Consider the following 25,476-nt stretch of genomic DNA (forward strand, 5'->3'; position numbering starts at 1 on the left):
ACAAACCTGCTATTTTGGAGGCTGCGATCACAAAAGTTTGTTGTTTGAGCATTGAGACGGCAGTAAACCTGCTATTTTGGAGTTTGAGATCACAACAGTTTGTAGTTTGAAGGTTACGACAATAACAAACTTGCTGTTTGGAGGTTGCGATTACAACAACCTTGCTATTTGAGGATTACAACAGTCGTAATACTGCTTTTTGGTACCCTACGATTGAGTTGACGGTTGTTGGGGTCACTTTCAACAGTGCTTGATTACCTTCCACGTCTCTTATGATCGTGTATTACCACTTTTAGAATGTTGCGATGAATTTTTTATTTGAACTCCCTTCAAACCAAAGCACAAATTTTTTGATGACTTTCGAGACGTCCACTTCCTCGATCACTAGTAATAGTAATGGATTGGGAGGTCTTCCCTCTTATTCGACCGACTTTTCAAGCATCCAAATTACCATCTTGAAATTAAATAGTCCTAATTACCTTCTTTGGGCTCGATCGGTTGAAATATTTATTGGTGGAAAAGGAAAGATTGATTCTCTCACAGGGGCGGACACAATTTGCATAGACTAACACTACTTATCTTCAATGGTTTGCTAATAACTATGGTCTGTTCGTGGTTGGTTACATCTATGCAACCACATATTGTGGTTGGTTTTTTGTTTTTTAAGATTGTAAAATAATATGGGATTCCGTAAAGGGTATCTACTCGCAACGTCAAAACAAAGTCCGAATCTTTAACTTGGAGTATGAAAGTTTCGTCTTTTACAAGGTGACTCTTCAGTCATCACCTCTATATCACAACTACGTACTCGTTGGGAAGAGTTGACATTTTATTTTTCGTCCTATGCCTTGGAAGGGCTCTCTTGATGAGGTATTATATGCGTCCATTTTGGATAAGAATTTAAGTTTTTCAGTTTCTAACCTAGCTCCGAGATGAGTTTGAGTATGCGAGAGTTCATTTATTGGGTATGGATCCCTTTCTGTCCTTATAAACTGTATATTCTTATGTTTTAGTTGATGAGAGTCGTCGTGTAATTGTCCTACCCCACTCTTCAAGAATCTCGAGATTGCTTATGTTGTATGTATTATAAGTCAGTTTATGTACTCTACTCACACATCTCATTTTATTGTTGTCCATCGAATTCTTAGATATCTTAAGAGATTTGATCGAGGTATTTTGTTCAGTAATCATAGTCATCTTTGCATTGAGGCATGGATTGATGCAGATTATGCTGATTCAGTGACTGATAGACGATCCACTTCTGGGTACTGTACTAAAGTTGGTGGCAATTTAGTAATTTGACACAATAAGAAGCAGAATGTGGTTTTTAGGTTAAGTACTGAGTCAAAAGTTATGGCCCTTGGAGTGTGCGAGTTGTTGTGGCTTAAGATCTTATTAGTTGATTTGTCTTTTCTAGTGACAGTCCCATTTTCACTATATTGTGATTGTAGACACCTCAATTGAATGGGCTACTACTCGAAAGGGCCCAAAAATACAGATTTTCCAAATAAATGGGCCTCTAGGGTTCAAGTCATTGAAAAGTGACATTTTGATCGAACTAAGGCCCCTAAGACCTCCTAATGGTTTGGGAGGCCTGCCAAGAGGACTCGGACAACCCTCCGCTTTCCCAATATTCACTGTTCCGCTTCCAAAACCAAAAACGAATTTTTTTGATTAAGTTCACCAACGGGCCTAAAAAGCCCGATTTGCCAACACGTGACATTTTGATTAATTTAATAATTTCAAAATCTCAAAAAAATGGATAAAACTAAAAATGTGAGACTTGGGACATCTATCACTTCCTCTACCTTCACCGCTCCGCTCCCGAATCCAATTACCCTAAGCCCACTTAAGCTCGCAAACCCTCAACACTCACAAATTACATGTCTCACCTTATCCCCTAACCTAAATCCAATCCCACACCACCTAAAACCTAAAACATACCCACCCTCAAAAATCCAATCCAAAACAAACCTTACCCAATCTAATAACTCAAAACCATTCATAACCCAAGCCTAATACATTAAAAAGCTCACAAACCTTTATCCATATTCAATTCACATCTAACCCATATCCTAACCCACAAACCACTACCCACATCAACCAATCACTATCTTGATAATCATATGACATATGTCATTACTCCATCTCACCTCCCTCATCCAACTACCTACCTCATTAATTTTCTTTAAACCTCATTTACCCACACATCAACCCATCACCTTTTCTCCAAAAAATCACATCTACCCACACCCTAACCTATACCTCCCCTAATTTACTCACATCAACCCATCACATTTTCTTTAAAAAAAATCTAATCTACCCACATCCCTAACCTATACCTCCCCCTAATCTACCCTCATCATTCCCTACAAAACCGACATCTACAATCTAAACCCACACCCTCCCAAAATATCATCAACTACCTTCTTACACAACCCTTCTTTTAATTAAAAACCATCCCCTCAACTCATTTCACCAATTAATTACTCTCTTACACAATCTCATCCTCTTAATCAATCTTATTTATTTTATTCCATCAATACTCAACCCAAATGAGTTGAAAGATCCAACCCATTTGGGTTGTAAAACAACCCATTTACCCTTCTTACACAAATGCCCTTCAATCATCTCTAATTTACCCCCACCTTTCTCTTAAACCCCACACCATTCTACTACTTCTCTTCATTTCACCCCATTATATCCTTAAAATAACCCCTCAACATCTATAAATACCCTCCTCCTCTTTTCAAAAAAGGGCATTCCACTCTCACTAAGAAAAATCTTACCAATTCTCTCTCATTAATCCTCCTCAAGTCTCACAAAAAAAAAAATCACATACTATACTCATCTCTCTCATCATCTCTTCTCTACTCCTTCAATCATACAAGAGTTGTATTTTCTTAAATCACTAAGGACTCAAAAGACTTAAAGAAGGAGAAGGAAGGAAAGAAAATAAAACTTTGAAGTTTCAAGGTGGGTTCAAGACAATCTCCCCCCTCTCTCTCTCTACCCTCTCCTCCTCCCTCTTCTATTATCCCCTCTTCTCTTCATTTTATTTTAGATGACTTAGGATGAATGGACCTCAAGGCAAAGGATCCATAATGATCATCTCCATTAATAGGATGATCCTATGATCGAGCCGAAAGTAAACCCCTATTTAGGGTACAAATACACAACACGTGGCATTTCACTTTTGTCTTATATTTTCGATTAAAATGATCGAGTTGAGTTGAGGTTACCGCCACTTGACGGGGAGAAAATGGTGCCTAACACCTTCTTTTTTCTCCAACCGAGCCACTTACCCCGAATATCAAGATTTGATCCGTACCTTATCCATCGAGAGTCACTAAACGTCAAAACATCAATTTTTTCAAAAAATGCACATCGGGTGACCATTCACACCCACTTACAATATGAATGGTGGCGACTCCTAATCTTAGTAGATGTGGTCATCGTAATGACGAAATCACGTATCTACAGTGATGATAAATCAACTATTAACATAGCAGTAAATCTAGTTCAGTATGACATAACGAATCATATCGAAGTTAATAAATATTTTATTAGAGAGAAGATTGTTTCTGGGCAGATTTGTACTCCCTTTATTCCTACTTCCCAGCAATTTGTCGATATTTTTACCAAATGTGTTAACAAAATCGTTTTTGAAGGTATTTTGTCCAAATTGAGTGTTGTCGATATCCACGCACCAACTTAAGGGGGAGTGTTGAATAACTATATTTTATTTAATATTTTATGTTTTTTTGTCTTTTTCACTTATTAGACTTTGTGATCCTTTTAAAGTCTAATTAGAATTTTGTAATTAATCAAGTTAGAATTCTCTCAATTCAATTATATTACATATTAACCTTTTTTTTCATGTAGAGAGGAGTTTATATATTCTACGATATTCTTTCAAGTTCCCATATAAATTTTTGATTTCCTTTTTTAATATTTTGTACCACTGGTATGGAAGATGAAGATACATTTTAAGGATAATAAGACATTTAATCCAAGCTTTAAAATGATATTGATCCAGGCTTTAAAATGATGTTGATGTATCTTAAGGGCTAACATTTTGGCCTTTTTGGGTAATTAATATAGTGCTTTGGAGTTTATTTATTTATTTATTTATGTGTAAATTTTATTGCACATATGGAGCGGTGAAGAGGAAGAGAAGCCAAAACGTATTTTAAACAAGTAGAATGCCTCTTTTTAGAAGAACAAATGTATTATTTCCAGAATCGTGATAATGAGACTACCCCTTGTGGCACACTCAAACGACTCTCCTGACGTGACAAGTTTGAGAACCATAGATCTGTCAACCTCAGGATATAGAACTGCACTTCCCCATAAAAATGTGTATCCCAAGGGAATTATGTATATCGAGGCAAAAAATTTAGGATTCTTGAACTTGTCACGTTAGGAGAGTCAATTGAGTGTGTCACGTGGGGTAATCAGATTATCACGGCTCTTATTTCTAACTATTCCCTCATTATTTATCAATTGTGCTTAACCAAATTTGCTTGTTTCACTTCTTTTGGTAAGAAATTTTGTATTAATTTATGGTTCTCATGCTTTTAGGTTTTAAATTGGGTGATATCATGGAAAGTTAAAAAAAAAAAAAAAAAAAAAAAAAAAAAAAAATGAAAAAGAAAAACGAAAAAGAAAAAAAGGTTAATCCTCACCCATTTTTTTTTTTATCGGTATATTCTCTACCCACACGAAAATTGTTGAACTCTAGAATAGATATATTTAATGTTTTAAAAATCAGACCGGTCATTGACCGGTACAACTAACCTTTCCGGTCCAAACTGGTTTGATCGACGGGTTAGGCTGGTCTTAACTAAAAGTGAAGTATTAAATACTTTTGATTTCTTTTTAAAATTAGATATCTTCAACTTCAAAAATATGATTAGATGCCACAAGGATGTAGATCACAAACTACTAAGAACTCTAAAAATAAAATACATTAAAATGATAAATTTTCATCTTTGGATTTGGATATAAAATCTTAGTAAGTTAAATATAAATAAAATTTATTTTGCAAAACAATAGGAAGATGAGGACATTAAGATCATTACCATTAGTTTATAAGATTACCTTAGGTTAAGGGGCACATGATTAATTTAAAAGCTCAACGGATATCTCAAATATTCACCAAAACATGGAAAAGAAAAATGGACCGGTCCCTACACGAATTCGACTAGGTCAATTGGGTCACCGATCAAATCAATTGAATCAAGTGGTTCAATTGGATATTTTAAAAATGGAGGGCTATGTATAAAATCACCCAAAAAAAGAACCAGTCCCTTCACAAAGTCGACTGGGTTAATTGGGTCACCGGTCAAACCGATTGAATCGAGTGGGTCAATTGGATTTTTTTTCAATAAAAAAAAAAATGGATTTTTCAATTAACTCTGCTAGTGGAAGTTATTAGCTCTGGTCCTACCCGATCCTATCAGCCAGTCCAGAGATAGGAAGATAGTCCTAGGGATTCTCAAAAAGCTTCCTAGAAAACAATACTTAACTCTAGACATCCATTTTTTCCTTTCATTCTCAACCATTCGTTTGATTATTGAAAGTCCATAAAATCGTCATGAAGTTGTGAAAATTTTCAAAATTCGACAGTCTAAAACCGTCGAATTATGGGACAATTCGACAGTCTCGACTGATGAATTGGTCCGTCGAATTTTGCCATGTCAAAAAAATAATCGGCGGTTAAAAATCATAGAATTTAAGGATATAGCGACAGTCTCCGACCGTCGCTATAGAGGAAAAACCCGTCGCAAATACAACAGCCGGTATATGGACTTATAGCGACAGCGGCTATTGGCCGTCGCTATTGGGTATTTTATTAAAAAAATATTTTTTAAAGGCTACGGTTGCCGACCGTCGCTATAGGGTATTCTTTTTAAAATTTTTTTTTAGGTCCTCAACTAGAACTCGCCCAATCTGGATGTGCATCAAATTTGTCAGGTTCATTTGGATTGGGCTTACTCCTACTTGATTGACTTATAAAAGTGATTCCACAGAAGTACTTCCATTGAAAGTAGAGCTGTGCCAATGAAACCTGAATAATCACTAAACCCGGCTTAGTTATGTTTTAGCTTATTTGAAGTAATTGGGTTAGACATTCACAAGGTTTAACATAAGCTTCTTGTCTACACAACTAAGAAAATGTAACACATAGTACAAACATAACCAAAGTGCAATTCTCAAAGTCGATTTTCCCATGTCTAGTATCGCTTAGCCCAATACATATAGTTAAGCAAATTGAGAAAACTAAGAACACAGAGAAGTGTGTAAAATAGGTCTAATCGATTGTGATTCAAATCGTTTCCACCCAACCACTCATGCCCAAACCGTCGACTCGTTGCATTAGTGATCGAGACCAGTACAGAGCTAAGGAAGTACCCCGTGGAAGTTGAACACCACGACAATGAGGTACACATGCTCCTCATTCTATCAAGAGCCTCGGAGTAGAAAAAGTCCAGCATTCCCCCAAGAGTAAGCATGTCTGACACACCAAGTAGAAAGTATTGCCACCCCAACCCAAAGACAGATAGCGTAATGTGATTCTTTGCAACCCCACACCTCTTAACTTCCACTACTGTAGCAATGGCCATTGATCGAGATGCTAGAGCAAGTCCCAAGCCTATACGTCGGAGAGGTTGGAACAGTTACTCTTCCCCGAGGGCTTCTTGGCAAACACAGATGCCAAATGCTCATATAGGGGAATAGAGAGAAGCATGATTATGAGTGGAATAACCACCAGTGATGGAGTTGGTACTTCGAAATTATGAGAAAGCTTTCTGTTCATGGTCACTCCTTGATGCACCATGAAGGTTTGTAGTTGGGCCAAACATCAGTTCATCATTATTGTTTTGTGGTAGAGGGACAAAGAAAACCATTCCTCAACTCACCTATTGTAATTGGCAACCAACCATATCTAGCCATGTATCTCTTTCTTTCTTAACTAATTGCATGAGAAGTCCTTGAGGAGCTTTGTCATTATGCCATCACAGTAAGGTAACATCTTCACCGCATTGTCCAAGAGGTTCATCTATGAAACATAAACAAACATTGATCATCAATGGAGAATTCTTACCCATAATTTGATTTTAAAATTCGATGATGTTAGTTTGACTCGGATGATCAAAGTGATTCTCCCATAAGTAGAAAATGAAATCGGCTAAAATCAGAAGCAATGCAGGACCCATTCTAACTATTAATGTTTCAAATGAAAAGAATTTGCATAAATTCTTACCACTTCATAAATTCAGGTTTGGTTTGCATTGTCCGAGAGTACGTGTTTTAAAACCAGCTGCACAATAGACAAAATAATATTCCCATGTCTTGATGAACTTCTCATCGAATCCCAATGCAAGTATTTTACTGGAATCCAAGAAGTAACACAATATCAGAATCTAAGGATAAACAGAGATTTTTATGAGATGACATACAATATTTGAATCTAAAAAGAATATGGAAATTTCTTTATGTGTAGACCTCACGACCTCAAATTAAACTATTTGTATTTGTTGTACCTCTATTTTGCCATGAAATTATTCCTCCAATACCTCAGTGTTTGGTAGTAATGTATTCCTATATTTTCCAGATGCTCCACACTGCATTAACGATACTTTCACATAATGTTGAATTTCCAAAAAAAAAGAAAAAAGAAGATGATATAAATGTAATAATAGTGATGATCCTTTAAATTTTTACCAAAGTCTAGATGCAGCAGCCATAGAGGATGTTAGTATACTCAATGACGAAAGGCACCCACCAGGGAAAATGTATTCTTTTATAAAATCTGAGCTTTGCCTGTATTCATCAAAAAGTAACACCTCTAATTTCAACCAACCACAAAACACATTTAGGCCTTAATCTTACATATGGCAATTTGATTTGCCTTCAGTGACTAGTAGTAGCTCGAGGAGAACATAATAATAATATATGCTTCTCTTGGGTTTGGTGATCGGGTGCATTATTTGGAAAATAAGGAGAAAGAAAGAAGGTAAAATCATTCTCAACACTTACAAAAATCTTCTAATATAAAATATGTGATTGTCTGATTGTCTCCAGTGCTATTATATTACATTAAGCATGCTTGTAAGAAGTTACTTTTCATGTCATGGGCTGATCCAAACTGACCTTGTTCTCTGCTTTGATGGTGGTTTGACATTATCACCTACACTTCCCAAAGAAGAAATTAAGGTGTTAGCCTGGTTTTGATATGAATGTCAACATCCGGCCCTGCATTGAAACGTGTCATTTAAGAACAAATCATGTCCTTCGATGTAAGGTGAAGTGTCGTCTAGACTCCCAAACCAAGTGAGACTTATTTGCTGAAAAAATATACTAAATTAGGTGAACCACACCATCTATCAAATTATTTCAATAAAATATGGACATGTTAAAGCTAAAATTAACGAAGAAGTTGTGGGCATGATCTGCGTAAGGTTGGAGATGTACCAGCTAGAAAGGAGAACTTTGTTGGATCTTATTAAAGAGGAGTCTCATTGTATTTTCGATGAATGACTAAAAAAATCTCCTTACCATCATCCTGATCATTAGCTTTTACCGAAACATGATTCAAATAACTAAATATATCTATTGGGGCCTAAAATATGTCATGTCAGATTCCTCTGTTTACTTTTGATATGAGAAACAAGAAAACATACACTAATGCAAAAGAAAAATCCTTCAAGATGATTGCCACAGATATCTGATAGGTAGCACCAACATTCTTGGAACCAAAATGCCCAAGTTATTATTCTATAATTTTTTTGCCATTTCATGGACAGGACAAAGACGATTTGCATTGAGTAGTTGTAATGATGATGATATATAAAGATGGAAAACTCTGCAATTATTATAGTGCAGCCCCGGGGACATTACCCATTGTTTCTTTATACTAATTCATTTTTCCAACAATATTCCTAACTAGCAGTTAATAACAAAAGTGGGAAGGAAGAGCAAGAACTACCTTTGTTTGACTGGACAACCATAGTAACCGCCACGGATAACTTCTCTTATGCAAATAAGTGGCATAAGGAACAGAGGATTTTATCATCCAAATCACCATCACAACCTTCTCGGACATGTAAGTATGTTGAACTTAAAGTGCTTGTTTGGATTGCCATTTCTGCACTAGGAAGAATAATTTGAAAGCTCTTATGAAAAATTATATCTTCTTTCAAACAAAAATTGGGTGTGATTGAAACAAGTACTGTTTGGTTGAAATATCACCATTCTGTCATTTAATGACCAAGGTTATGGATTGAAATTGTTTCAGGCATGGATACTATGAGATGAAAATGATACTAGTAAAGGCAAACAAATGTAAGTAGGCCTTAGAATTTCACAGGGAGAGAACCATGGGAAAAGTACCTCTATATGAGAGACGTAACTTTCAACCAAGGTGTCTGACAGGCACGTGGCCTAGTGACAGCAGTGTACTCATCTACGTCCTATTCTAGGACTTTACACATCAGAATTTCATTGGATCGCATATTGGCATGACTAAATTTAATGTATTAGACACGGAAAAATCTATGCCTTTGTTAGACAGTTCATAATCAAGACTACGATTTAAAGGCCAAAGTATCTAAGTACTCCATAGTCTGTTAAGCAATCTAATGCAAGCTCTACTTTTGGATGTAAGGTATCAGAATAATCTACAGTTAGAAATAAGGTGGAACATAAGGGCAGTATGTGGCCAATGGAATAGCTACACATGACACATATGCAGCAGGTGGCACTGAAGATCTAACCTTGAATGTTTGTCAAGTAATTTAGACTAACCGCTGAAAAGACTAACTAATTAACATCACAAGTAGACTCCCTTAAAAAAGTTTACCATAATAAAGTATACCAACATATTTTAAAGTATAAACTAATAATAATAAATATTTTTCTTAATTATTATAAAAATGTGATACAAATCATAAATATTCATTCAAAGGAATGGTAAAATCTAACAAACAATCAAATATAAGAAAATTGTTGATGTAGGACTTTTTTGGTCGTGTGATCTTCCCATTAAGTGTAAGACCCAACAATGGACTATGAATTGATGACATGTACAGATCTAATGAGTTAGAGAATCCACCATGAAGATAAGTTTAAAATTTTTATTTATTTTTTTAGATTGGAGTGAGACATTTGCTTACACTTGAACGGGGTTGGAATACGAGACCAGGATCTCCTTACAAACTCACTTTTATAGAATAATCATAAATTTTCTTTATTATTACTGCAAGTTGACATACTTTTCTAGAATAACTATAAAAAATAAAAATAAAAATTCCTTGAGATTAAAATAAATAAAATTAAATTTGAGGTTCTCTGTCCACTGCCACATCAGCACTGTGTAAGAAAGGAATAAAGCATTATAAAAGGGATGTTGGATTTAGTTAGATTTTCAATTTAAAATCAATCAAGCATTGTTTCTTATATATATCTTGGAGAGTAGGATAAGGCCTTATATGATGTTGTGTTTGTGGGTTTTGTGGGTAATATTATTGGTTAAGTTTGAAGGATTAGAGTGTTTGGGATGCTTAGAACAAGAGAGAATTGCTCTGTTACATATCAAATCTGCCTTGAATCACTCAGAAGAGTCTTTTCTTTCTTCTTGGGACCCTAAGATGGAGACTAATTGTTTTCTGTGGGAGGGAGTTTTATGTAACAACATTAATATCAGTAGGCGAGTCATCAAACTTTCTCTTAATAGTGATAGGGATCATGAGTTAAGAGATTGGTGGTATCTGAATGTCTCCTTGTTTCTTCCCTTTGAGCAACTAAGGACACTTGATTTATCCAAAAATTGGATATCTGGTTGGGTTGAAAATGAAGGTAGGCCTCTCTCTCTCTCTCTCACACACACACACACACACACACACACACACACAAGAGACTGATTCATATCTTCTCTCTCTCTCTCCTGTTTTTGTACTCACAGGTTTCAATAAATTATCCACACTCAACAAATTACAACACTTGGATTTGAGTGGGAACTTTTTTAAGAGTCTAACATCTTTGGGTGAACTTTCATTTCTTAAGATTCTCAATCTCAGTTATAATGGCTTAGAAGGACCAATTCCAATTGAAGGTAAGCATGTTTAGTCTTGAATCTCAGAGAAAATCTGCTTTTAGTTTTAGTTTTAGTTTTAGTTCATATTTTTATTTAATCTTTACTTTTGTAGAGCTCACTTCTTTGATAAAATTGGAGGTGTTAGATCTAAGTTATAACAACTTCAATGGGAGTATTCCTTCATCTTTGGGTGAACTTTCATCTCTTAAGGCTTTGTATCTCAAATCTAATTCATTAGAAGGACCAATTCCAATTGAAGGTAAGCATGTTTAGTCCTGAATCTCAAAGAAAATCTGCTTTTAGTTTTAGTTTTAGTTCATATTTTTATTTAATCTTTACTTTTGTAGAGTTCACTTCTTTGATAAAATTGGAGGTGTTGGATCTAAGTTCTAACAACTTCAATGGGAGTATTCCTTCGTCTTTCTGATAATCAATTTGAGGGCCTATTGAAAATGAGCACATTTACTCTTGGTTTTTTGTCCACGCAACACAACTTGAGATACGTTGATCTGTCAAATAACAATTTCAAGGGAAAGCTCCCAACATGGATATTAGAGAATAACACAAGATTAGAATTCTTAAGTCTCAGGAATAACTCCTTCATTGGTCCCTTTCATCTGCCATCTCAATCCAAAAACACTCACATGCATTTTTTCGACATCTCTGTTAATCAAATCCATGGAGAACGTCCGTCGAAAATCGGTTCAATTCTTCCAAATTTATTTGTCCTAAACATATCTAAAAATTCTTTGCACGGTAGCATTCCTCGATCTCTTGGTAACATGAGAATCCTGCATTCATTGGACTTGTCCAAAAATAATTTCTCAGGTGAGCTACCTGAATGGATTGGAAATCTTTCAAGGTTGGAATATCTCATCATGTCAAAAAATTATTTTCAAAGTGCTATACCAAACACTTTTTGCAAACTCAAGATGCTTGAATTTCTTGATATTTCTCAAAACAATCTTTATGGGACCATGCCTTCTTGCCTCAACTTAACAAATCTGATGTACATACATTTGCAAAAGAATGATTTTAGTGGACCAATACCAAAAGCTTTAGCCCGAAGTTCCTCCCTTGTGACATTAGATATGAGTGATAACAATTTGTCTGGCAACATTCCGAATTGGATCAATGCTTTCTTAAATATGACAGTTCTTCTCTTGAAAAGAAATCAACTTCAAGGTCCCATTTCAAATCAATTATGTCAACTACTCCACTTAAACCTTATGGATCTTTCTCACAATAATTTGTCTGGTTCAATACCTTCTTGCTTGAAAAATGTATCATTTGGTAAAGCATGGATTATTCCGTATGATAGTTTTTGGATTTCATCCTCATTCATAAGCAATACCCCTAGTGTAACCGTGAGCATCAAAGAACTAGAAGATGTGGAGTTTATGACAAAAAGAAGAAGATCCATAGAGACATCAATTATACTCAAACATCCTAATGTTGAACCCCAAGCAGAAAATTTCGCTGAAACTCAATCTCTAAACAGTAACATGGATAAAATTGCGGAGTATTATGAAGCCAGAAGAAGCTCGGAGCTGGGCAGAAGATGGTGGATTGGACCGACGGAACATCCAGGTCCTTCTGTGAGAGAGAGGCTGATCCAAGCACTTAAATATATTAGAGATACCATAAAAAATGGAGATGTACTTATTCAGATATGGGTACCTGTACAGAAGGGAGACAAGCTTGTTCTTATTACTAATGACCAACCCTTCTTGCTTGATGATAACTGTCATCAGCTCACAAATTACTGAAATGTCTCTATCAAGTACCAGTTCCCGGCTTGAGGATTCTCACGAGCCATTTGGGTTGCCCGGTCGAGTTTACTTGGAGAAGGTACCAGAATGGACTCCCAATGTACAATTTTTCAGCGGTGATGAGTACCCACGGGTGAATGATGCTCAACGGTATAATGTTCATGGGACCCTTGCGCTTCCCATCTTTGAACGAGATACGCAGTCTTGCTTGGGTGTTTTGGAGGTTGTGATGACTACTCTGAAGATCAATTATCATCTCGAACTCGAAAATGTTTGCAAGGCACTTGAGGTTTGTCTCCTATTTCTTCCATAAGTATGTTTTTTTTTTTTTTTTTTCTGGCATAAGGTTGTGTTTAGCTTCTCTTTACTTTTCTCTTTATTAGAAACAATGTTCACTACAAAAAATATACAAATGGGTGTTGCACCTTTTTCATATTTTCTCCTAATACACTTCTCATCACCCAACCATGAAATCAGAATGATAATTTCATCCTCTTATTCTGATCCAAAGAAACTTATTTTCTTGTAGGCTGTTGATCTTAGAACTTCTGAAGTTTCAAGCACTCCTTATGTAAAGGTAAACAAACTATTATCCTACCAAATCAAAATTTAGTTATCTAAAATTTCAAAATTTTCTTCTTAAAATCATGGGTAGTATTCTTTTCGACCAGGCCAATTCAGGGCCCTTCCTTTGGGAATGATATATGTTCTCGCTAAACCCAATTACTGTAATTCCTCTTTATTTCAACTCTTTTGGGTGCATTGGATTAGAACACATCAATGTTTATTTGATCTCCTTATTTAAGCTTAAAACCCACTTCCAAGAGAAAAAAAATCTGAGGAAGTGTTTGAAAAATATGTCGTAGGACAAGTTGCTGCACTTGTTTTGTGCCATACTAGGGAATTAGCTTACCAGGTTTGTTTATTACGTGGATCTTCATTTGGTGCTTATCATTTCTAGGTGTTTTGTCAATAGATTTGTTGGAATTAAGTTGTAATTGGTTGGCTTTTAGGGTGTGAAGCACAGATAGTTCACTCCATTAACTTTTGGTTCTGTTTTTCTATCTGTGTTTCAGCCAGGTAGTAATGTGCTTCTAGGAGATGGAGAATTTTTGTTAATATTTGTTGTATGAATATCAGAAGTAAATGAATGTGAGTTCGTGATGATCTCCTTGTCTTCTTCCTCTTCAATGTCTCCTGCAACTCGAACCCAACTTTATTCTGACCATGGCGTCTCCTCCATGGAAGAGCAGCTGCCACAGAGATGGTATTGGTACCACCACATTCAACTTGATTATTATGCTTTAAATATAGATTTTGCTTACTATTTTGAATCTATTTTTGGGGTTTCTGAGCTTTAGTAGAAGTGATTCCTAGTCAAAACGTTGAAAAAAAAAACCCTTGATTGATGATCTTTGGAGAGTTAGAATGTGCTTTGTTACGATCCATTTCCGTACAAGACCTCCAATATTTATGAATGGAACCAGAATCTCCCCCATAGATGAATTTATTGTCTTAGTATTTGGTTTTCAATACTCAATTTGCTTGCAGGGATATCAAATCGTTATCCATTGCATATGGTTTTGGTTATTGATTTGTAATCCATCTCTAATTGTTTAAAATGGTTGTGTAAGTGAGCTGGTTTATAGAAAATAGGTACTAAAAAGTTCATGATTAAAAATACATATACTTTTGGATATTCTCGGTATAAATGTGAAGTTTCTTGTTTGAAATGATGCACAACTTATTACTACATAGCTTTTTTGATGTTTGTTCAAATAGTTGTATCTTTTCAATCCTTAATAGTCCTTTTATTTGTCCATCTCCTTATAATTTCAGTCTTGAATTTCTTTTCGAGCAACCATTATCTCTTTAATGCAACATGACTCAAATGTACCAACACCCGCTTTTCATTCATCCTTAATTAATTGGAAAACCTATGCTTAAGAAAGATAAGCACAACATGTAAGGGTTGCTGAAGCTGTTTCCTTCTCCTATCAATGATATCTAAAGTTGGCTGTTTGTTTGGACTAGCATTTCTTATGCCAATAGGCCTCTTATTGCTATCAATTAGATGAACTAAATGAACTAATCCTCTTCTCTCTGCTTTTCTTGCCCCCCCAACTGCAGCCCTAAACCTAGGTCATAACTGAAACCCATCTCTCCCACGAACCTCATTTAAATCCAGTCCCAACCGAACCCCTTGAAACTCATATACACATTGTTTCTGTTTTCCAGCTAACTGATAAAGCAATAGTAGGTATAAAATTTGTTTACTGGTGTTTACTTCATTGTTTTCCTATTCAAATATTATTTGCCATGTGTTAGAAGAACCTCTTTGCTTAATTGATTTTACTTAATTGGATTCCTCATTTTTGTTAAAGTAGAACAATTACAAGGTTTTAAATAAATGTGTTGGATAGAATGCTCCTCATTTGGATTCCTCATTTTTTAAAGTAAGCTTCTCGTTTTTTGTATTCTACTTATTTTTTATGAGTTTAAATAAACCTTGTAATTGTTCTTTATGAGTTTTTTTTTATTACTATATTTGAATGTTAGTTTGCTTATTTGGAATACCAGTTTTTGTCATTTTGCAGATACAAAAATGATCCAGAGATCTAGGCCATGACCAATTTGATAACTGCATATCAACGGAACGAGATATGTTCTTCTATTACTTTGGGTTGATATCTCGATATACCAAATCTTTTTTGTGTAGGTACGAGAGCGCTATTAGGATTTTTCATAACAGTAGCAATGTGGGGAAAATCCAAACCTTGAGGAAAATAAGAGGACGCGATAGAGCGGAGAGAGCCAGAAGAGATCAAGGACATCACGACCATTTGCTTCTAATTGTGTTTTATTTCTAAACAATTATGTGACGTAATTTCATTTGTAACTGTTCAATTGCTTCAATTAGAGCTTGTTTAGTAATGAAATTTCAATATATAATATGAATTTTGAGTTGTTTAGTTTAATTTGGAGCTTGTTTTATAATTTTTGTCTTGCTTGTTATTTTTCTGATTTTTTATATTATTATTTCATTTATTGGGATTGGTGAATTAGAGACCGACCGCCTTATTGTTTGTTAAATCTCCATATTCGACGGTCATATTGTATGGATTTTATTTTTTTTGAAGCACATTCTACAAGAAAATATTTGATAGTCCAGGGCCGTCAAAAAAAAAATTCTACAAGAGAATATTTGACAGGAAGGTCCGTCAAATTTTGAGAAATTTGACGAGCTAAGACCGTCAAATATGGGTTTTTTTCACATAGTGATCGAGCGAGACCATTCTGTTCCATTGTGATTGAGAGACGTTTTCAACCACAATCTACTCATATCCAGCTTCGTACTATGATAAAATGCTGTTGAATTTTAGTATCCACATCAAATTAGTTGTTGTTGTACCTGTTGTAGTTGAGTTTTGGTAACCATCTAATTGTTGCTGCATTTTGGATGGTCTATTACAATCATGTCCTCTTTAGTCACTAGCTTGATCACTATCATTTTCCCTAGCTGGACAGAATTCGACCTCGAATTTAGCACCTCTCCATCTGAGTTATCACCATGGTATGGGATAAGATTCTTGACATTGAACATGTCGGATGTGCGAATGTGACTTGGTAGCTTTAGTTGGTATGCATTAGGATTAATCTTGGCAATTACTTCTAATGGACCAATCAATCATGCACCAAGCTTATCATATTCACCAGCAGGGTACCTATATTCAGTTAAAATAGGCCAAACAAAATCACCTACCTTAAATTCAACTACTCTTCCTTTTTTGATTTGCTGCTACTTTATATTTTGCACTAAATTCAAGTAGATTCTTTTTAGTAGTTGAGTACATGTGTCGTATTTATTCAATCATGACTTCAGCCTTCCCATAAGCCCTCTGCAAATCTGGAATTGGTGCTGAATTTAAAGTTGTTTGGGGATTATATCCATAAACAACCTAAAAAGGGTTGAACCCTGTATTCTTATTATTTGATCGTTTAAAGGCAAACTCGGCTTGATAAAGTTGTTGGTCCCACTTTTTCACATTTTCACCAGTAAGTCTGGGTAGCAAATTTCCTAACGATCGGTTAACAAACTCCGTTTGACCATTGGATTGTGGATGGTATGCATTGCTGTAATCCAACTTGGTGTTTGTAAGTTTCCACAAACTCCTCTAAAAGTGATCGAGGAACCTTGTGTCATGACAAAAAACAATGGATATGGGTAAACCATGAAGACGATACACTTCCTTGAAGAATAATCAAACTATGTTCATCACATCACTTGTCTTTTTGCAAGCTATAAAATGAGCAATTTTTGAGAAGTGATCAAGGACCACAAAGATGGAGTCCATACCCCACTGCATTCTAGGTGGGCCCAACATAATGTCCATACTCAAATCAGTCCATGGTTCATTCGGCACTGGCAATGACATGTATAACCCAGCATTGGTTGCTAGCCCTTTAGAAACTTGACAAACATGACAACAATCCACAAACTTGTTTACATCGTTTCTCATGCTTGATCAAAAATAGGAATTAGAAATTAGTTAGAATTTCTTGTCCCTGCCAAAATTCCCTGTCTCATGCAAATCTTTAATAAATTTCAGTCGCAAGTTGCATTCCAGTATACACAATTGATTTCCTTTGAAGAGAAACCCATTGCGCATAAAAAAAAATCTGAATTCTGACCAGTTTTGACATCACCCACCACTGACGAAAACTATGAATCAACAACCAATAAATCATGAAAAGAATCAAAGCCGAGTACCTTCGTGTGCATGGTAGTAAGTAGGGCCACCCTTCGAGTAAGGGCATCTACTACACGATTTTGGGAACCAGATTTGTGTTTGAGCACAAAAGTAGATTCTTGTAAATATGCGGCCCACTTGGCTTGCCGAGAGGAGAGGTTGTCTTGGTTATTTATGTGTCTCAAGGCATCATAGTCAGTCTATAGAACAAACCCACTATGGACAAGATAATGCCACTAGTGTTTGAAGTCTTGTATGTGTAAAACTCCACTTCATAGGTGCTATACTTCAATTTGGAATCCCTTAACTTATCGTTGAAATATGCCACAGCTTTGATGTTTTAACTTAGTACTGCTCCAATGCCCACTTTTGAGGCATCAGAATGAACCTCAAATGGTAAGTTGAAGTCGAGCAATGTAAGGATAGGTGCTGAAATTAATTTCAGTTTGATCTCTTGAAAACTTTCCTCTGCATCCTTGCTCCAAATGAATTTTCCCACCTTCATGCAATCTATGATTGGTGCCATAATCATACTTAAGTATGGAATAAATTGTCGATAGAAGGAAGCAAAACTGTGGTAACTTCGAACATCATGTGTGTTCTTATGTTGTGGCCATTCCTTTACAACTTCCACTTTGGACTCATCAACTGAAATTCCATCCTTGGAGATGATGTATCCAAGGAACAACACCTTCTCCGTCATGAGAGAACATTTGTTGAGGGCTGCGTAACACAGACACCACATCTCACAAGTGTTTTATATGCATTTTTAGGTCAGCAATATAAATCAAAATATCTTCAAAATAAATGACAACACAATGACAATGAAAGGTTGTAAGACTTGATTCACGACTCTCATGAACATCTTAGGTGCATTAGAAAGGCCAAATGGAATGACCAACCATTCGTACAACCCTTCTCTAGTCTTGAAGCCAGTCTTCTATTCATCTCTCAATTTGATTTGGATTTGATGGTATCCGCTCTTCAGGTCGAACATGCTAAAAACTGTAGATCCAGCCAATCGGTCCAATAAATCATTAAGTCGAGGGATGGGAAAACAATATTTTATCATTATCTTGTTTATGGCTTGACTGCCCACACACATGCGCCAAGTACCATCCTTTTTAGGCATGAGTAATGCTGGCACGGCGCAAGGACTCAAACTTTCCCGTATGTAACCGTAACCTTTGGAAAGAAAATCCGTCACTTGTCACTTGAGTTTGTCATGCTCTCTTGGACTCATGCGGCAATGAGGATTAATAGGGAGGTTAGAACCGGGTATCAAGTCTATTTGATGTTGTATATCCCTTAGTGGAGGTAACCCAACAGGTATGTCATTAGGGAATACATCATGGTATTCTTCGATAAGCTCTCTCAAATGGTCAAGGATGTTTCCACCAATGCTATCCTCTTCCCCAACAAAGGCATATACTACTCCAGATTCTCCTATCTCCTCTCCATATTTTCTCCTTGATAAGAGATTAGAACTTTCTCCGAGGCTCGGTTTGGGCACAACTTCCTTACTCAACATAAGTACAATTCGAATATCATTCAACATGAAGTAGTATGTATTTTTTGCCAATCATGTGCAACGTTCCGATCATATTTCCATGGTCTCCCTAACAAGAGGTGACATTGATCCATAGCTACCACGTCACACCACACCTTGTCCTAATAGAGATATTTACGAGACAATATTTAGAGGTTATTACCTCAGAATCCTTGAGCCAAGATAACTTGTAAGGATTTGGATGTTTTTGGGTTGTCAGTTTCAACTTCTGAATGACTTCCTCTACTAGCACATTCTCACAGCTCCCGGAGTCGATTACTAAGCGACAAACTTTCATTCCAATGGTGCAAGTGGGCTGAAAAATATTATTACGAAGCCATCCATCCCCATCCACTTCTTTGGGAGCGAAACAAGTTGTTCTCACTACTAGTAGTTCCCCTTGATCACCGGAAACATGCACTTCTTGGGACAGGTCATCTTCATGTATGTCAAACAATGGCCCTTTATCGAAATCTAGCTGTGGCTCTATGTTAATATCCTCAGTTTCAACGTACAAACTTTTCCCCATGTGATCACCCCTCATGTTGACTTCAACCTCCCTATGACCTGGCTCACCACAGTTAAAAACACTTCCATATAGTGCCTGTGGGTTGTGTTTTTAGTTACTTTCCCGCCACAGTCTGCACACTGCCCACAACTTGTGAGGTGGTGCTATTTTGACCACCCCCTTTGCCTTCAGACCACGCATTGCTGCCCCCTCTCTGATTGAACTATTTATTAAGATTCAACGATACTTGAGAAATAGTCCACGGATCAAATAGGTTGAGGTTGTCTTGAAAGTTGTGTTGCAAACCCCCAATATTCTGCCCCTCCGTCTTAGTTAGATCATTGTGTGCAACTAATTGGTAGAATTGGTTAGTGTACTCATCAACGTATCTAGACCCTTGGTGTAAATTTTGAAGCATTGGGTAGAACTCTCTTGTGTAGTTGTTGGTAGGAAGGCCATTGGCATGTATTTTTTGAGTTCGAACTTGAGTAAGCTTCGTTTGTTACTACCATGCAACAGCTCTTCCCCTGAATCTCGTTGCCACCAGTTGTACCTTTTTAGTGTCGGGAATCTCTTTAAATTTCTACGGTGCATACCCAGTTGCCCAGTCGAGGAATGTTTCAGGTTGAATGCTTCCATGAAATTCTGGTAAATCAACTTTCAACTAGGATTCCTAATGCCTTGAATCTTGAACCTTCTTAGGATTGACGACTCTTGGCCTCTCTTGTCTAGGTGTAAAATTAGCAAAGGGTTTGTAAGGTTCCTTTTCAATGTCATCTTCCTCCACAGGGCGTGTGTTTTGATTTTGAATACGAGTAGTTAAAGCAGCTATTTGTTGAGATAGCTCCTCAACACGTCATCCAAGTCTTGCTACTTCATCTTGTTCAATTACTTCCTTTAACAGAGCTTCGTGAATCCCAGGCCCTGATACCAAATGATGCAAGCATCAACTAAAAACACAATAGCTGTAATAAGCAGAAAATAAGAAGAAAAAGTTATTTCAAAATTCATAGTTTTATTTATCTTTTTTGTTGAGAGCAATGTTTGAACCCAAGACCTCTTGATTGTTGTTTGTAAAGTGTAGAGATTTCCTTAATTAGTGGAACATAAATTAAAAGATTTTTTCCCTTTTTTTATATAAGTTGAAAGTCAAAGATTCTTTTTTCTTTCTTAATTATGGGAGTTATAGAGACAATTTTTCGAATCTTTAGTCCTACATTGGATAAATACAAGAATAGTTTTCAACTTATAAATGATCTAAGTGAGAAAGCGAGTGAGCCTCGCATGCACATAGGGGGCCCAAGGCATCGTAGGACTGCCCATTATGTTTAGGGTCAATCCGTTGGAAAACTTTAGTATGTATGTACGCATGCGATGCGAGCATAAGAAGGGTGCAAATCTCAAAATTTAAACTTCACATGGGTGTGCGTGAAATGCCCACTTTTGCTAAATTTTTATTTTATCTCAACTGTTGATTTGCGCCTTTTTTTCTATCTCAATCGTTGATCTGCAATTTAATGTGTTGATTGGGGTTTCTTTAACGTTCAGAAACGGGCTAATTAAGGCCCAAACGTATTTACAATTACTATTGTAGACCGTTGGGCTTACTACCAACAAAAATAGATCGTGCCCTAATGTTTGAAAGACACAAAAAGTATTTCTGATCTCTCTTTTCTTCTTTACTCTACTGTTTTCTTAGAGACAACTTCTTGCATAAACTCTTGTTGCTTGTACAACGTTAGATCCGATCACGTTTGCTGTGGATCTACTATTTTCGAATGCACAGTTAGCAGACAATGACTGTTTAATCTTGGAAACCAGACGCTTGACTCAAACAGGTCAAAGGTTCAACCACCAACAAGAAAACGCCAAATCTTTTAGCCAACACAATGCACATCCTCTTCAAATTTGAGGCTGAAGATATCCCTCAAACTCTAGCTGCAATGCAAGTTTCAGATACTCTAGGTGCTGATTGGTTCCCGACACTGAAGCATCCGCTCATATTACTAAAAATGTAGGTATACTTACAAATTTAATTCCTTATGTTGGAACTGTTTCTTTTATGATTGAAAATGCAAAGTTCTTGCCTATTTTTCACGTCGGAGAATGATAGAGGTACTACATATCTTCCCTTGCCCAATGTGTTAGTAGTACCTGATATTAAAAAGAGATTACTATCTATATCTCAGTTGACTGCTGATTATCCTTGCTATTTTCTATTTAATGGTGATGGTTTTCAAATCAAGGACACATGGACAAATCAGATATTGGCATTGGAGAATAAACATGATGGTCTCTATGCTTTAGATGGTACACATAAGGAAGTGTACTTTTCTAATCGATTTCGGACTACAAGTGAAGATGTGTGGCGCCACAACTTGGACATCAACAAGAGCGAGTTATTAAATTTCTCAAAAATAATGTGTTAATTTCTATTAGTAATAAATCAAGTGCTATGTGCACGAGTTTCCAATTGAGTAAGAATGCTAAGTTACCTTTCTTTGCGTCTACTAATATGGAACTAGTAAATAAAGTTTATTGCGATTTGTGGGGAGTTGCTCTTGTTAATCCAGTTCAAAGCTTTTGGTATTTTGTAGTTTTTGTTGATGATTTCTCTCGATATAGTTGGTTTTATCCATTAAAGAGAAACTCTAATTTCTTTGAGTACTTTCTTTTTTCTCACAAAATGGTTGAACTACAACATGATTGAAAAATTAAGATTTTTCAATCCAACAAGGGTGGTGAATTTTCAAAAATGGAATTCTTAAATCATTTGTCCCAATGTGATATTATTATCATGCCCAGTTACACCTCAACAAAATAGTATAGTGGAGCGCAAACATCAACATGTGATAGAATTTGGTCTTGCCCTGATGTATAACGTTGGATTCCAAAACAGTATTGGGTAGAGGCATTCTCTACAGTAATTTTTCTCATAAATCTACTTCCATCACCAACTTTGAATATGGCTTGCCCCTATGCTACCTTGTTTCAGAAAAGAGCAGACTATAATACACTTTGAGTATTTAGCTCTTTTTGCTTCCCATATTTACGTAACTATACAACAAATAAATTTGAGCCTCGATCAGTGCCATGTATTTTTCTTGGGTATAGTATAGTGATAAGTAGAAAGTTACCGTTGCCTTCATCGCACTACGGGTAGAGTTTATGTCTCACGCCATGTTGTCTTCAATGAAAATAATTTTCCTTTTGTTCAACTCACTTCTAATGTTGAATAGGAAAGTAGCGACTTTTTTTTACCTTTAATGAGTGGGTAGACCCTTGCAACAGACATGTTTTTACCATCATTGGTCCACCTTCCTCATCTAGTAAACCACCTCCCATCACTAGTTCAGTTCCCCAAACTTTTGCACTTATTTTTTCCCAAGCTAATCAACACGTTCCTAATGCCGAAGTAATTCCAATCCCATCCATTGACCTTCACATTGAATCAATCCCACCTCATAATGATATTCTTCAACACATCTTACCCAACAAACCAATCCAAATATCACCAACCATTACCCACATACCCAACATTCTACAACTGATTCTATTTCTCATGATACACCCACCCCACCGTCTACCATTTCCCCTCCCAATCCGCCTTTTCCTCTATCATCTAACACTATGGTCACTAGAAGCAAGGAACATACCTTTAAACCAAATCCCAAGTATGAGCTTCTCACATCTCCCATTCCCTTTGAACTTAAGATAGTCAAGTCGTCCTTGAAACATGATGGTTGGAAGCATGCCATGATGAAAAAAATGGAAGCCCTTATTCATAATCACTCTTGGAATCTTGTTTCTAGGTCCCCGTTGAAAAATAATGTGCGATGTCGTTGGGTGTTCAAGAAAAGTTACACATTGATGGTGGTTTAAAGCATCTCAAGGCCCAATTAGTTGTTAAAAGGGTATAATCAACAAGAAGGTATCAATTTCTCTGAAACATTTAGTCCTATCATTAAAGCTAGAAGTATTCGTACTATTCTTATTGTTGCCACTGTAAAAAAAACTGGCACATTCGTCAATTAGAAGTTAAAAATGTGTTCCTTCATGGGAACCTACAAGAACATGTTTATATGGAACAACCTCCGGGTTTTATTGATTCATCTTAGCCTAATGTAGCATATCGCCTTAAACGTGCTCTCTATGAACTCAAGCAGGCCCCAAAGGCGTGGTTTGATTATTTCAATACGATTCTCCTTTGTTATGGATTCTTTTGCAGTGTTGTGAACTCTTTTCCCTTTATATATAGACATAGTCGATCTACAATGGTCATGCTATTATACGTGGTTGATATTATACTTATAGGAGACAATGCCTCACTCATTGATTACTTCATGAAAAATCTTAGTTTAACATTCTCCATGAAAGATCTTAGCTTGCTACATATTTTTTTGGGCACCGATGTTTATCATTATTCTGATAGACTTTTCCTATCTCAATACAAATATGCACAAGATCTTCTTCCTTCAGCAAATATGAACTCATGTAAGGGTATATCTACTCCTATGGTTGTTAAGGAACGTTATATTGGTAGTTCTGATGACTTATTTTCTGATTGTACTCGTTATCGGAGTATCATGGGAGTTTTACAATACCTTACTATATGACTCGACCTGACCTCTCATATTCTGTCAATATAGTTTGCCAATACATTAGCAACCAACTGTTGGTCATTTCAATTGGTCAAACGCATCTTGTGTTATGTTCGAGGAACACTATATCATCGTCTTCACATTCTCTCCAAAAGCACACTTAATCTATATGCATTATGTGAAGCAAATTGGGTTGGATGTCCCACCTCTCAATGTTCGACTATTGGTTATTGCATCTTTCTTGGTTCGAATTTTCTCTCTTAAAGTGTGAAGAAACAACCTACAATTGCTCACTCCCACGCCGAAATAGAGTATCGGGCCATGACTTCTACAATGGCTGAATTCACTTGATTGTCTTTCATTCTCCATGAACTTGAAATTGCTCTTTCTCAACCTTCTATGCCCTTTTTGATAATGTAAGTGTCCTCTACATGACCGTCAATCCCATTTTTCATGCTCGAAAAAAGTATATTGAGATTGACCATCATTTTGTCAGAGAGAAGGGGAATCTTGCATCCTTGCTTACGCATTTCGTCCCATCACATCTTCAATTGCTGACATTCTTACCAAACTGCTAGGGCCGCAACTTGGGCAGGCAAAACCTGAACTCGCTGGGTTGAACCCAGCCTTGGCCATGTCTGGGCATAGTTAGCTTGGGTTCGGCCTCGGATTTGGGAAAAAAAAAATTGCATGATTCAAATCAGGTTGGGCGCGGGCATAGGTATCGGCCAACCCGACTTGCCCGAACCTGAACTTAATATGATTATAATTTAAAAATATTTCTTATCTTTGTTTCTTTCACACTTATAATTCATATTTCAATATGTATGCATATGTTTATCTATCTATCAAAATTAACGTGAGATTATTTTCATTAGATAAATAGCCAATCTTTGTTATCAATGCTTTGTTTTAAGTGTAATTTTATGTTGTCGTACAATGATTATGTTACAATTTTAAATGTTTTTCTTTTCATGAAAATTAGGATTATTAATAAAAATGATTATTTTATTTGGTCTTATTATTTTTCTTCTCTCTTTAAATTTGCTTATAATTTTATGTATATAAATATTTGAAACACAATTTTTGGAATAATAATTTTAAATTTTAAGCTCTTTTACACACCACTTATATTTATATAAACCCTTACCAATAACAAATTATTTAATATTAATGAGGAATGTATTAACCCAA

The 25,476-nt window shown here is 36.1% G+C and overlaps 3 protein-coding genes across 11 annotated transcripts; 2 read left to right on the plus strand and 1 right to left on the minus strand.

The window, feature by feature from the left end:
• Positions 1 to 7,522: 7,522 nt before the first annotated feature.
• On the minus strand, positions 7,523 to 9,127 carry LOC147382705 (uncharacterized). The gene is made up of 4 exons (XM_086428876.1): positions 8,996 to 9,127; positions 8,161 to 8,197; positions 7,732 to 7,830; positions 7,523 to 7,631 (listed from the first exon to the last, which is right to left on the minus strand). The coding sequence occupies exons 1-4, from the start codon at positions 9,015 to 9,017 to the stop codon at positions 7,553 to 7,555; spliced, it is 237 nt and encodes a 78-aa protein (XP_086285002.1). The 5' UTR covers positions 9,018 to 9,127; the 3' UTR covers positions 7,523 to 7,552.
• A 1,174-nt stretch (positions 9,128 to 10,301) lies between these two features.
• On the plus strand, positions 10,302 to 15,870 carry LOC147382706 (protein NLP1-like). 9 transcript variants are annotated; one of them, XR_015173839.1, is made up of 7 exons: positions 10,302 to 10,863; positions 10,970 to 11,119; positions 11,214 to 11,360; positions 12,635 to 13,162; positions 13,403 to 13,450; positions 13,950 to 14,140; positions 15,593 to 15,870. XR_015173839.1 is itself a non-coding variant. In XM_086428868.1 (6 exons), exons 4-6 carry the CDS (start codon positions 12,752 to 12,754, stop codon positions 13,969 to 13,971), a joined length of 477 nt encoding a protein of 158 aa, XP_086284994.1. In that variant the 5' UTR covers positions 10,302 to 10,863; positions 10,970 to 11,119; positions 11,214 to 11,360; positions 12,635 to 12,751; the 3' UTR covers positions 13,972 to 14,150. The 9 variants fall into 9 exon arrangements, 4 of the variants coding, with proteins under 4 accessions (XP_086284994.1, XP_086284993.1, XP_086284992.1 ...); XR_015173837.1 differs by having other exon boundaries at positions 15,471 to 15,608; XR_015173838.1 differs by lacking the exon at positions 15,593 to 15,870 and adding an exon at positions 15,454 to 15,586.
• On the plus strand, positions 11,367 to 12,624 carry LOC147382707 (uncharacterized; the record flags this gene model as incomplete). The annotated part of the gene is made up of 1 exon (XM_086428353.1): positions 11,367 to 12,624. A coding segment is annotated over exon 1 (1,122 nt), but the record flags the coding sequence as incomplete, so codon positions are not given.
• Positions 15,871 to 25,476: the final 9,606 nt, after the last annotated feature.

The sequence above is a fragment of the Akebia trifoliata genome, chromosome 16, assembly GCF_017979445.1.
Source record: "Akebia trifoliata isolate Shusen 1 chromosome 16, ASM1797944v1, whole genome shotgun sequence".
Taxonomy (NCBI): Eukaryota; Viridiplantae; Streptophyta; class Magnoliopsida; order Ranunculales; family Lardizabalaceae; genus Akebia; species Akebia trifoliata.